General features: G+C 34.5%; 1 protein-coding gene across 1 annotated transcript; it reads right to left on the bottom strand.

The window, feature by feature from the left end:
- Positions 1 to 276: 276 nt before the first annotated feature.
- LOC110822056 (RNA polymerase I specific transcription initiation factor RRN3 protein) lies at positions 277 to 13,166 on the bottom strand. Its single transcript, XM_088207119.1, has 15 exons — positions 12,641 to 13,166; positions 12,050 to 12,133; positions 11,902 to 11,973; positions 11,726 to 11,797; positions 11,404 to 11,640; positions 11,158 to 11,268; positions 10,951 to 11,061; positions 8,584 to 8,709; positions 8,431 to 8,499; positions 8,172 to 8,278; positions 4,839 to 4,922; positions 4,653 to 4,740; positions 1,673 to 1,792; positions 1,292 to 1,476; positions 277 to 879 (listed from the first exon to the last, which is right to left on the bottom strand). The coding sequence occupies exons 1-15, from the start codon at positions 12,737 to 12,739 to the stop codon at positions 573 to 575; spliced, it is 1,872 nt and encodes a 623-aa protein (XP_088063245.1). The 5' UTR covers positions 12,740 to 13,166; the 3' UTR covers positions 277 to 572.
- Between the last annotated feature and the right edge of the window lie 889 nt (positions 13,167 to 14,055).

Genomic DNA, 14,055 nt, shown 5'->3' with positions numbered 1-14,055 from the left:
ACGCAAGTTATAAAAAAGAGAAATTTGAATAATTAATTTAATACTTTATAAAATTAATTCAATTATTTTCATAATTAATTTAAAATATTAAATGTATCAGTTAATTGCAGTTGTTAAATTTTATAGGATTTAACTAATTTGTGCATTTTAACATGAATTTTATATTTCAATTATACATTTATTTAATATAATTCAATAAATATAAATATAAATAAAATTAATGGTTTATTAAAATCAAATAAAAATAATGAATTAACTTAAAACTAGACTCCTGCGTGTATAACCCCAATTTTTGGCTTAATAATAGTATCTTCATACAACAATCTCATAACATTTTTTGCTACTCACAAAAAGATATATTAAACATCACTACTATCAAAATTTATTTGCATTACTAGATAATTTTTACAAGAAGAATCTAATGTTAGATGAACAACTATGTTCTTCAACCAAAGCCATTGCCTGAATTCTGCTGCTTGTCTACCTAGCACTCTGACAGTCTCTTCCTTGATAGTTTGAAGCCATCATTTTCTCCTCTCATTTTATGGTAATAAGACTAAAACACTCCATAACTACAATGATTCTGGACTCATGGAGGGTCTAATCCTTGAAGGCATTCTCATAATTTCCTGTGATTGAACTCCAAACCTGGACTTGAATGAATTATTGGGCGTGATTGACATCTTATTTAATGCATAGTCAAGATCAAGATCTTGCTCATCAAAGCTTCTTCCCATCTCCTCCATGAAATTATCCCCATTCTCATTCACAAAGACCTCCGCAACTTCGTCATCACTATTGTCAACACTATTGTCTTCTTCATCAACTTCATTGCTACTTCTTACCATTGACCAGTATATAAAGTTTGGCCGGATGAAACTGTTTATAAAGATTTAAAAAGACAAGAAAGACAACAAAAAAAGAGTATATCAGCAACAAGATTGAAGCAATAAGTCTTATTCAAAATGAGTGGTCACCCTACCAACTGCTGCATGCATTCCTATTATCTAAGTAATTCATCAATATATCCACAATATCTTCTATTTGGAGGATTACTTCAGAAACTCAAAAGTTAAACCACAACATTTTACCATTGAATTTTTATTTTCTTCTTTGTCCAATTACCAAGACACTTGATTATGATTGAACAAGAAATTCTGGTTCCAGGACAGTTAATTAAACACAAAGAAGACCTCCGGGTATGCCTCCTTGGAGCTCTGATAACATGTGGATTTTAAGCACTAAGAGTACATAAAGTAATATTAATCAACCTAAAAGTTAGAATTTAAACCTGTCACACTTCTTCAGCAAGCATGGATCGAATGGAAAGAACATATCAAGCCTTTCAATGCCGCCATATACACGTGAAAGTTCCGACTCCAGTAGGTCATCAAAAATGAACATTTCAGATACCACAAATAGATGAGCTGCTTTAGCTTGGCGAAGGAACTCATCTACCACAGATGGCAAGCAAACCTGTTTATAACATTAACAGGAGGATTAAACCATCTTTATCCGATTAAACGTGAGGTGTCACAAATCTTAGCAATAACAAAGAAAACAAAGATAGATCCTCTCCTAAAGAATTAGGATAGATGCTTAGGAACTAATCTTTTATTTCATATATGTTAGGATCCATTTTCTAAAAAATTTAATCCCCAGAATTGCTCACCTTCAGTGGGTTTAATTTATGTTTCAAGATCAGCTCCAGAGGCAAGATTGAAAGCTGTGACTTGAGACGAGGAATGTCCATAATAGATCTCATTCGAAAGCATAGGACATACATAATAGCCTGTTGTTATGCATTAAGCATCAATGTATCAGTTTCATAACCAATTCATACTACTAGAAATGGACAAGACAAGTATGCAATAGCTTTACTTTTATTCCCAAAATTTTTCACAGAAAACAATGAGCAAAGATGTTTGTAGTGGTAAGCATTGCTGACCTGGCAATCATACAACCAACTAGGACAATAAGAGTGTTCTCTGCTCACAGCAGATTTGAGACCATAATGAAAAAAAATGTACTTTAGGTTATGTTTGGGATACATGAACTTCACTTTGGTAATGGTAACTCATTTTGAATTTTGATTGAATTTGAAATGCATTCTTTTAGTTTCACGTGATATTCCCTTGAAGTCAATTTTCATCATTGATAACCTCATTAAACATGGTAAGATTGTGGTTAGAAGATGTTTTCTTTTGCAACAATGCTATGGAGACAACTTAAAATCAGGCTGCATCGGGGCTGAAAATAAACCTCTTCAAATCAGAGCTTGCTAGAGCAGGGAGTCGTGGGGATGGCAGCAAATATGCCAAGGTATTGGGGTGCAAGGCAGTGGTGTTTCCTATGAAATATTTGGGGGTTCCTTTGGGAGCCAAATTTAAAGATAAGTGTACCTGGAAACCGGTTATTGAAATGTTTGAAAATAGACTTGCAGGTTGGAAAAGAAATTTCCTATCAAAGGGCCACTTAACTCTAATCAAAAGCACTATGTCCAACCTCCCTATTTACAACCTTTCGACACTCACCATCCCTAAAGAAATTGCAAGGAAATTGGAAGCTATTCAATGTAGATTTCTATGGAGCGATGAAGATGGAAAAAGAAGGTACTATTTGGTTAATTGGAAGGAGGTTTAAAAACCAATTCATAGTGGTGGTTTGGGGATAAGATCTCTTGTCAACATGAATTTGGCACTTCAAGGAAAATGGTTATGGAAGTTTTTGAATGAAGATTACAAGCTGTGGAGAAAAACTGTGCCTGTCCGCTGGGGTGATCTGAATGCGGTATGTTCTGGGGCCAGCTCTAGGCCTCATGGACGAGGCTTGTGGAAGAACATAATGAAACAATGGCTGAGGTTCTATAGCTGTATTAAATGGAACCAGTGGGAAGGGAATAAAATCAGTTTCTGGTGTGACAAATGACTTGGTGATGACAGTTTGCAGAATAGATTTCCCATAATTTTTTACTGCCCATTCGAAATTGATGTTGGTGGCTGATGCATACCAGGTTTGCAATGATTGTGTTGTATGGTCTGTTAATGTGAATAGACACTTAAACGACTGGGAAATTCAAGAGTTTGAAGAACTTTTGGCGCTTTTGGAGAAGCAGAATGTGAAAGAGGGCTCGGATCAGGTCTCCTAGAAGTTAGAAAAAAGGGAAAATTTTTCTGTCCATTCATACTACAGAATGCTGAATGGTGGGGATGAGGATGACAGTTGGGATTTCCCTTTTAAACAAATTTGGAATTCTAAAGTTCCGCCCAAAGTGGCCTTTTTTGCGTGGGAAGCAACCAGGGAAAGTATTCTCACTATGGACAAATTAAAAAGGAGGGGACAGGTTATTGTATGTGTGCAGAGGAAACTTGCAATCACTTACTTTTATGGTGCCCCGTGACCTATAGTTTGTGGTGTATAATTTATAGGCTGCTGGGGATTAATTGGGTTGTGACTGGAAATGTTAGGGATGAAATTTGGGCTTGGGATGGGCTTAAGATCAATGGTAATGTTTCTACTTTGATTCCATTGATTGTTTTTTGGGTTATAGAATGCAAGAACATTTGAGAGGAAAGAATTAGAGTTGTATTAATTAAGAGATAGGTGATTTAATTATTTCAGGACAAACTCGTTAGGGCATGATATGATGAGTGAGGAGAATTTTGGGATTGTCATTGATATGCTAACTACACTGTAAATCTTTTGTAAATAGGTTGGTATCCCTTTTTTGGTACCATGTCAATATACTAATACATTTTTATTTCAAAAAAGAAACGATGCTATGGAGACAACATATCTTCTTCTGCTAAGATGTATCATCTCGTATTTTTGTGGTCTATGATTCTGAACCCCTAAAGAGTGCAAACAGTTCATGGCCGGTGTGCTAGCAGATGTTGTGGGTGTGACCAGGTATCTTGCGTGATCAGAGAAGAAAAAAGATTATTTCTCTCATTCCTCCGGTTAGTTCATAGGTTATATTGTAGGAAAAGAATAATTATGTTTGTTATTATGATGTTTGCCACTAGAAATTTTTTTTTTTTTTTTTGTTTAAGGGTCATGAACTCAAATTAGCAGAAGATCAAGAGGACACTATTGACATTGTGACTAACTGGTAAAGTCTATCTTTTACTTCATCTTGTACTTGGAATGCACCACTTTGGTGCTTTTAAATAAATTCTTCTTTTCTTCTAAAAAAATTTATCCTCATTGTTGAAATCTGGATTTCCCAATAAAGTCCATAAATGAGGTTTATTCATCCAAACGTAGCCTTAAAGTTTTTTTATCATGGATAGAATTAAACACTGAACATGCAATGATATTACGTTTTTGTACAACACGCAGCTATATGCATGTGGTGCAGAACAAGAAGATGCTAATTTGGAACAAATTCAGTACTAACGAAGTTTATGTAAATTATTATTGCCGTTTTAACATTTTTTGTTCATTTAGCTTGCTTAGGTAGATTTTAAGTATCATTAGGTTATAATACTTTTCTCATTGTAGTTACAGTTATTTACCAACAAAAATCCTTTTTTTCTGTCTTTCAAACTTTTTCTGTTCTCATGCAGAAAATGGAAGATAAAACATTAGCACAAAAAGTTAGAAAAACAAAAGATGTATCTACTTTTGTTTGTTATCGAAAGAGCACATACCTGGCATGCAGAGTAGAAAACTTGGTGCATTCTTGGATTAGAATCATATTCCCTAGTTTTGCAATATTCCAAGCACCAATCCACCAGCCTAAAATTTAAAAAATTAAGAATAATGTCTATGCTAAAATGAAATGGTTAGATCATTATAATTTCATCTTCAACATCAAATAACAGAATGCAAAGGACCTTTTCAGCATGGTAACAATAAAAGAGGCTGACAAGAATTTTCCGCGTGATAAATAACTAGCGAGATAAGCCACAGCACTCATCCTGCATAGGAAAGAAAATATAGATTATTGCTGGACGAGAAGCCTCTAAACATTTAATTAACCCAATCATGCACTATGCTAGTTTAGGAGTGTAAGAGAGTGCAACTCAAATTCAGAACTGTTGAAAAATGATCTAATTTAAGGTAATAACAATACATCATAATAATGCATGAGTCTTAAAAGCACACAGGTTCATGTATTGATGCATATTGATATTAGGTTCATGTATCATCAAAAGTCACGTATATGGATAACTAAATTCACGTACATTTAAAATTACTTGTGATAGCCCTATTCATGTATTTGATCAAAAGTCCTCACCTACACATTAAGGGTGATAAAGAGTAAAACAGAGTGTCACAGACAGTAACCTAAGAAATCTAACTTCTGTTGAAAATCGTCTGTTTGAAAGAACTTTCTGGTTGGAAGAAATGCCTCTATCAAAATACATGAATAAGATGGCTGCTATTACATTCTTAAGTTACTGTCCCGTTTTGTGTTTTCTTCATGTGAACATCATGATGAGGTTGAAGCCTACTGGGCCCTCCTATCTGCCTCCTCTGTCTGCGCCTCCAAACAACCTTCTGCCTCCAATTTGTTTCAGCCGTCCAAATATTTCAATTGCTAGATTCTGCTCTGTTTTCCTCATTCCAGCTAGGCTTTTGTTTTGGGAAATCACTTGGAACTGGCTTTTGGAAGATTTTTTGGCAGCCCATTGATAACAGCCTCGTATGCTTTAGGCTGATTTCTACTTTCCTTCTCACATCTCACCTTACCTATTTTCTTGGAGGTCATCCATAATAATTAGAAATATTCCTCTAGTAAAAGCTGATCCCCCTTGATTGCCTCCTTTATCAATAACTTTCTACTGTTACTCCAGACTATATCCTTAGGCTTGATTCTAGCTTTTCTAAAAATTGAGTCAACTCCCTTACCAATCTGCTGTGAGACCCCAATCACACCACCATCAACTCCCTTAATGCCTGCTCTGTCTCCATTGGCTCTCTATTCTGGCTCCGTTAAATTTCCATGCTCTCCCAACTGCTCCAGTGCCAACTCTAATTCCCTCCAGCCAGAGCAATTCTTTTCCTCTGGCACACAAATCCTACTCCTACTTTTCTTCCTTATGTAATGGGAAATAGCTATGAATCTCCAGTTTCCGCACACCTCGGCCAATGTGTCCTGTCAATACCTTGCATACTCGCACATACAGCGCAACTTTGCCCAAAGATACTCTTAAGAATTGCCTAAGGCAATCAACTCTCTTCTGTTCAACAGATATTTGAAAAGACTGGAAGAAATACTCACAGTTCTCCCAGGTCCAATCTCTCTGCAAACTCCAAATTTCTTTCCTCTCAGTACTGAAATCAACCCAAGAATCTGTTGTGCCTGCTTTGCATGAGTCAACTGTATGTTTGCTCCATGACTTTTATGATCTCAGAAAATGTGCAAATCTAGAAACTAAAAGGATCAATTGACCAAAAGAAACTTTCTATCAGAATCAGAATATGACTGGTTACCTTTTACTGGTTGCTCAGAACCATCATCTCTTTCAACCATAAGTTAAAAGGGGTGGTCTGTTTAAAAGAACTTTCTGGTTGGAAGAAAACCATTAAGTGTGATGCTTAAGATTCATAGGTTTGATATCAGGAATCCTAGGTTTGATATCTAAGTTCTATCCCCAAATGCAAACATGCATACATGTACAAGTGCATATTGTTATCATCTAGTTTCATGGATAATTGAAGGTTCAAACATATTTATCATTAACTGTCAGTGCATGTATCATTGAAAAGTGTATTCTTGTACCACTAATTGCCATAATCATATTCACATATACGATTATATATAAGTGTGATTAACAATCGAGCAAATGTAACATGCAGTAACTTTGGACATCTAAATACTCCCTAAATTTGGGCATCTAGTCTTGAGTCAAGAAGTAATTAGTTGCTATTGTGTAGACCAAAACTATACGAGAAAGAGGTCAAACCAAGCCAAGTTAAACCCTGGAGATTAGAGTTGCTAAACCCTTGCACAGTGGGAGGCTCTAACTATCTCCAAGAAGTGTCATTGCATCTTTTAGCCAGTTTCAATATAACTTCATTCTGATTTTAATGTGTTTGTCTGTGTGGGTAACATAAGAATCAAAATAGATACATCGATTAGAAAAGTACATGCTTCATTTGGCATTTTGAACACCCACATCAACTAAACTCATAACATGCTTTTCCGGGGCCACTCATACCATGCTTGATAGCAGTCATAATATGCATTTATGGTACCATATGGCATAACTAAATATTAAAAATTTAGATTCTGTTTGGATAAATTTTAGTGATGGATAATTAATGTATGATCATAACAGTGATTGAATGGCAATAACACAAAATGAGAACAACAATATTTTTTATATTTAGATAATTGTGTATTAATGTATATTAATGACAGCTGTTTTGTTTAGATGACAGAATAGTATGGTTGTATTTTCAGTCAAATTATTAATTTATCTATGTCTTATTATATATAATACTAAATGATATATAATAAGTATGTAATAAAAATAAATAAATTATATAAGAATATAATTAAATTTGTATTTAAATAAATAATTATTAAACATAATCAAAATAAATTTTTATATTTAATAAAATAAATAAAATTTTATTAATTATTATTTATATTATCACATTAATTTAATTTTAATAAAAATAAAATAATTTATATATTAGAAACAAATAGTTGTAATAATATATTATTATATTAAATTTAAAATTATTTCAAAAAATAAAAAATTAAAATGTATTTGAAATAATCATTTATTTAGGAGGGTATAGCAAGAATTAAACATATTTTATAAGGGTATAATGGAAAATACAATTATTTGTCAGTCACATACCACCGATTCGGTAGTTTTTAAAATTCATTTAAAATGTGCCAGTTGGCTACCATTTGCTACCATCTCATCAGGTTGTAAGTTGAAACAAACAAAATTTTATCACGCTCATGAAATACCATACATTAATTTACTATCATTTACTACTATCCAAATAGGACGTTAAGAAGATGACCGAACTTATTTTCAAGATAAAGATGACTATATCTACACAAATACCAATTGGAAATTTATTTGAGTACTGAAACAGTATCGCAAATCAATTTTACAATCCACATCAAGCACCAACCGATCACCACTTAAGAAGCAACATATACGCCTAAAATATGGAGTCACTGATACAGTATGCCATACCTTGTCATTGATGGGTTGCTACTGCAAACAAAAATATCTGCCAGCTTGGTGGCATATCTAACACCACATTTTTCAGGATCTAGTGCGCAGGCATAGAACAGTATAAACTGCAACAAGAAGAAAATAAGGGCTAAATTAATTAGATAACCAGGTGAGGCTGTTGAGCTTTATGTACTTGCTAAAGGAAGCTCAAAAAATCAGTGACATCTTTTTAATAAAAGAAAAATCAGTGACATATTGATGCTAGTATATACATTACCTGGGAAAATTTTGACTTGTATGTACTCATAACATATTTCTCAAATGACCGGAGAAGAGTTTCAAATATCTGAAACAGCAATCAAACTTCAGAATGTACCTTTGCTGATTAGATGAAACGAACAAATTGAGGGAACATAGCTTCAAAATGTACCTCAATTAATCGGCCAGCGGCTTGGCAGGATTCAAGGTGCTCAAGAGTTAGGACCATCAAGCTATCTAATAATTCAGCAATTACATTCCCGCCTAAACTCTTCCTACTTAAAGATCCACTTGGAAACTGTTAAGGAATCATTGATTAGCATAAGCCAGCAAACAGCCATTCTAGGAGATTGTAGATATAGCTCAATATAATCAATTCAACTTTATATGAATAAACAGAAAGAGGCTAATATGCTATATAACATCTCAAATCCAGAAACAGATATAGCAATAGCTTGCCCCTACCAACTAACCTTATCTTCGGAATAATTGAACATTGAAATTCCCGTTAATCCCAAATTGTAATTGAAACTTATGTTTGGAATAAATCATAAATCTGCAAAGTATTTTATGAAATTTAACGCACTTTGAGTTTTTTTTTTTTTAAATAAAAGTCTTGCATGTATTGAGTTGAAGGTGCCAAGGGGGCACCACCTATGCACAACATTACTTACAAGTCGATTAAATTATCAATCACAGAACCAAAATCATCTAAACAATCAATGTTATGTCCCAAAATAGTGGAGACAAAAAAATGAAACCAACTGTTAGTGATAATGCTAAAGTCAGCTTCTTTGTCTTCAAATGCTCGGTTGTTCCTCTCGAACCCAGAAGATAGTGATAGGAATTAGTCTGAGGATTTTCCTTATTTTGCTTATGCCTTCCCAAGCAAGGAGCACTTGAGCATTTTTAATCTGGTGAAACTTTGGTGATTTATATTTATCTTTCGAACAACATAATTCACTTCCAAATTCCATCAAGTTTATGGAAATTACAAAATGCATGTTTCCAATACCACTCAAAGTTCATTGGGAATGAATTTTCATGTTTGGAAGAATTCTAAATTAAAAACTAAGATTTAAATGAATTCTACGAAGTTCGTCAATTCATTTGTTCAAATCACAAACACAATGTACAGGAATAGATTTTAGTTTCTATGGCTTCAGATGCTAGACTGACAGCATCATCTAAAACGGTTCCAGACTCAGGTCCGGGGTAGTTATGTGTCGGGTGCCTGACTCATTCACTGTCTAAATGGATCAATCTGACTTAGGGTAGAAGGGTAGAAAATGAGGAACAGGCAATTTCACCCTGGTGTGTTATCCCATAGAGAGGACTCCACAAACTCCCGGCATAGACGAGCAATTTCATCCTCTACTCTTGACCAGAAGGGTTCTGTGAAGCTGAAGGTGGATTAAAAGCCACATGCTGTGTGGCCATCAAACACTGCATTGTCTCCACAATCAGCACATATAGTTGGGATTGGTTTTATGCCAGTTTAGCCTGAAGTTTCACTTCCAACTTCGAAGCCACATTCTTGTACACCTCTATCATGAAGTTTTGGAGTCGCTGATCCATTCCTCTTGCTCTAACTGATTCCTCCAACTTGAGAAATCCTTTGAGAGTCAGCGTTTCCTTTGTTTTTCTCCAGCTTAACAATAGTAGCGAGAGACTAGCCCAGTGTAGGCGGCAGGTACCTGACTCGTTCATTGTTTTGAATGAATCAAGCTGGCTTAGGGTTAGAGAGATGGAAAATGAAGAAGACCAGAGGGAGAGCAACATGAGGAAGAGGGTTTAGAAAAAAAGAGAATAGTAGAGAATATGAAATATATTTTCATTAAAATTCCCATATCTACTATTACAAGTCTCCTTGGTACTATATTGCACCACCCAGCCGGTAGATGGCAAAACAGAAAAATAACAAACATAATAGTTAAGTTAAGTATACTGACAGTTGGCACTCCAATTGTTGTTTGTACTAGTTATTCTTCTTATCTAATTTCTAAAGGCTATATTATTTATGAAAAAAAATAACAGAAAGTGATACACCATAGTCTTCTACCTAGTTATTCTGGATCCTAGCAGTAAGCAGCCAACTAAAAGTCACCAAATTGATTCAATGATGCATACAGGAATCACAAACTTATTTATGAAATAATAATAATAATAGACTAATTATTGATAGATGTCAAGACCCAATAATCCACTTTAGAGTAAGTTAATGTGATCGTGCAAGAAACCTGATAGGTAAACCTCATGCAAAACAATAATTGTCCTTCAATATTCTGAATTTCCTCACCCTTTCCACAGCTTCCTTAGGAAAAAAAAGAATATTAGCATTTGCTTCCAAAGAGCTTGAGCTAATATCACATTCAAGTGCATGCAATCTGAACCCACCAAAAACGAAGTCCTTGAATGCAGAAGATATTAATTCTGTGAATAGTATTGATGCTTCTAATAAACTACCACTGGAGATAGCACTTATTGATTGAAGGTCAACATAAAAACCAATAATTAGCCAAAAGACATAAGACCTTACCTCATCACCATCTTGGTTGTCATCTGCAGCATCATTGACATCTTCAAGTTCCATATCAAATATGCCTTTACCTGAGTCTTCTTGTAGAATGTCATCCCAACCTATCTCCACCTAAAAGGGGACGAATACATCATGCCCCATGACATTAAAGCAAATCATGTTTTAGAAGGCACTAACTGTGCTATAGGGCATGTTTTATTCACTTACATCCAAATCTCTCAGCCTCTCCACCACTGCCTCAAGTATCACACTACCAACAATTTCACCAATTGTGCTACTCTCCAACCTTAACATGTTCTCCACATAAATCACAATTAACTGCATGGGAAAGAAATGCTTTTAATTAGGAAAAGTGATACTTTTGGCTGGCGTCTTTAACCAGAATCACAAGAAATTCCAATTTAAAGAACATCAAGATAAATCAACTGATGGAGAATGGCACGTTGAACTAACATTATCCTTTTTATGGATTGTTGGCATTCTTTGGGCAATTATTGGCAATAATCTCAAAGGAACCAGAGGCACCAAATCAGAAATTTTTTGCAGAGCTGTATGCACCCTAGAAAGAACTTCATACTTCTGAGCAAGACCGCGTGGCATTGTAAGTTTATCTAAGAAATAATAAGGAGGCATGAAATTGCTTACGAGCATCTCCAAACATGAATCAAGATATTTTTCACTTGAAACAGCCTATAATATGGCAAAAAGATTGTCACAAGGATGGCCAAACAAATTTCAAAAATCATATAATTTCAGGAGAAACAAAACAACAGACCAAAGAGGTAATCAGGTCAATCAGCGCGTCCAACACATGAGGTCCATAGTTCCACATGCTCATTCCAAAAATCTGAAAAAAAAAAAACATTATCGTGCAAAATAGGAGAAAGAAGTGAAAGAACAAACTGATATCTAAAAAATAAGAGTATAAACGTAAATACAGCATAAACTCACGGAGGAAAGAAGAGAGCCATGATGAACAACATCTATGAAAGTCACTGCTCCTGAGAGTCCCTTTAAACTCGTCTGTCAATGGAATGCAGACTGATTATTTTAAGTTGCGGAAGGCAAATGCTCAATCACTTGAAGAAACTAAACATACCTCAAGCAGGGCCACCTCATCAGGGGCAAGACGTCCACTGTGGTGCATAACTCCAACAAGCTGATTATAACTATCACTATCACCCTAAACAACAAAAACCATCTTCAAGTAACTTGAGCGCATAATGACATAGCAAGTTGATCAGTTAAAGGACTAGTCTCAAAAATCCAATTATCAAAAAAATAAAATAAAATAAAATAGATAGTGACGAAATCACAACTAAATTTATTGTGGAAGAGTACATAATAGTAAGAATCCAAAGAGAGTAAATCACTAAAAGCACTCCACAAGTGACCTTTTGTCAAGAAAAGTAAAAACTATGAGCGTCAATCTTCTGGAAGCTAAAGTCAACCAAATGGAAAAAAAAACGTGGTATGTGAAACCTGATAAGCAGCACAAGCGCCTAGTGCAGGTTGTACTCCAGTGCGGCAGGCTCTAATTGCACACCTAATCCTAAACCTTACATATTGTCTGATCTTAAATCCTAAACCAAATCCCCTGTGCGCTAAAGCTGATGAAGATTCATATTGTCCGATACAAATATAAGCCCTATAAAATAAACAAAATATTAAGAACCATTTGAATACTTACATATTGGACTGAAGCAAGGGCGTCCCGGACATAGCGGACCACATTAAGATCGTCAAGCTCATCGTATACACTGTTGTTATTCGCCAATTCCACTCCCATTATTAGAGACACTAAACCAGTCGCGGCAACTATCAGCGGTGGGGAATTCGAAACTAGCAAGGACGCAAGTTTGAGAAACTTGGCGAAGAGTGTTTGCGGTATTGGGCGCTGCGTACCGGCGAAGCTCCGAGAAGTAAGATGCTAAGGCTGTTTGACGGAGATGCGAAACCGACGGCAATAGACTCTGATGCTCCGGTGACCGTGGGAATCAAAGGAGGAAAAATACTACTTTGCAAGAAGCTGGAGACGGGGGGAAGGTGAGAGGATTGTCAGGTTGCCGCGAACTGGATAAAGAGAGAGGGAGAGAGGAGGCTTTGAAGATACCTAAAAAGGGTTTTGATGAATGGAATAATGGAAGTACGCGGCTCCGGAGCAAAAAGAGCTTAGAGCTGTCTACGAGTTGCAGTCACAAAGTGGGTAAAATTTACAGGACTTCGATGCGGAAAAGTAATATAGTATTATTAAAATTTGTGTGAAATATAATATTATAACTAATTAATTAATTAATTATGTTATACAATTAGAATTTAGTATTAGAAACATAATATTATATTTATTTATTTAATAAATTATTAATTTCGAATGAAATTTAATCAAAATAGAATTTACCTATAAAATTATAATTTCCAACTCATAAATGCGAACACACTCTTCTACATTGAAGTGCTCTCTTGCAAAATTGTGGTAAAAAATATTTTGTATTTGAATCTTTAAAATATATATACAAAAATTTCCACATTCAATAAATATGTTGGTTAAAACAAAAAATAAAATTAATAAATAAATAAATAAAGAAAATAGAATTAAAGACATAAAAAATGATTTACAATTTAAAATTTAGCCAGCTCCCTTCTTGCTTGTTTTAAAGAATTTAAAAATTATTATGTGGATTCATTTTCTTGGTCACGTGACCTTGGTTGTGAAAACTAATTATAAAAAGAAGTTTTAAATATTAGTTAAAAAATTTAACTATTTCTTTAAATACAAAAAATTAGCCAAAATTAATTTGCCTTTATGTTAAAATTAATTTGTCTTTTTCTTTTTAACATTAAGGTATATTTTAGTGTTTAATTTAGCTTTCAATATGATTAACAACAATTCATTCCCCTGTAACTATAATCATATGTTTTTTTTATAGGTTGTTATCGGTAACACCATAACCAAACTTTTATTTCTTCTATTCAAATAATATTACGCTTAAATAATCCATGCTATACACTCAGAAAAAGCTTGAACAAGTACTTATACTCGAAACCAATACAAGTGGGTAGATAGAGAATATCTAGGACGCGAGACAACTCTCTCCAATAAACTCG

Source organism: Carica papaya, chromosome 7 (assembly GCF_054855325.1).
Source record: "Carica papaya isolate Zhongbai chromosome 7, ASM5485532v1, whole genome shotgun sequence".
NCBI classification, from domain to species: domain Eukaryota; kingdom Viridiplantae; phylum Streptophyta; class Magnoliopsida; order Brassicales; family Caricaceae; genus Carica; species Carica papaya.
The sequence above is the reverse complement of the archived record's forward strand: the minus strand, read 5'-3'. Positions and strand labels throughout refer to the sequence as shown.

Bases quoted from the DNA above. Each gene is read 5' to 3' on its own strand.
- LOC110822056 (XM_088207119.1), bottom strand. From the start codon at position 12,739: ATGGGAGTGGAATTGGCGAATAACAACAGTGTATACGATGAGCTTGAC. The intron at 11,269-11,403 runs GTTAGTTCAACG...TTTCCCATGCAG, and splicing joins CAATCCATAAAAAGGATAAT to TTAATTGTGATTTATGTGGA. The intron at 8,279-8,430 runs GTAATGTATATA...TTCTTGTTGCAG, and splicing joins ACAAGTCAAAATTTTCCCAG to TTTATACTGTTCTATGCCTG.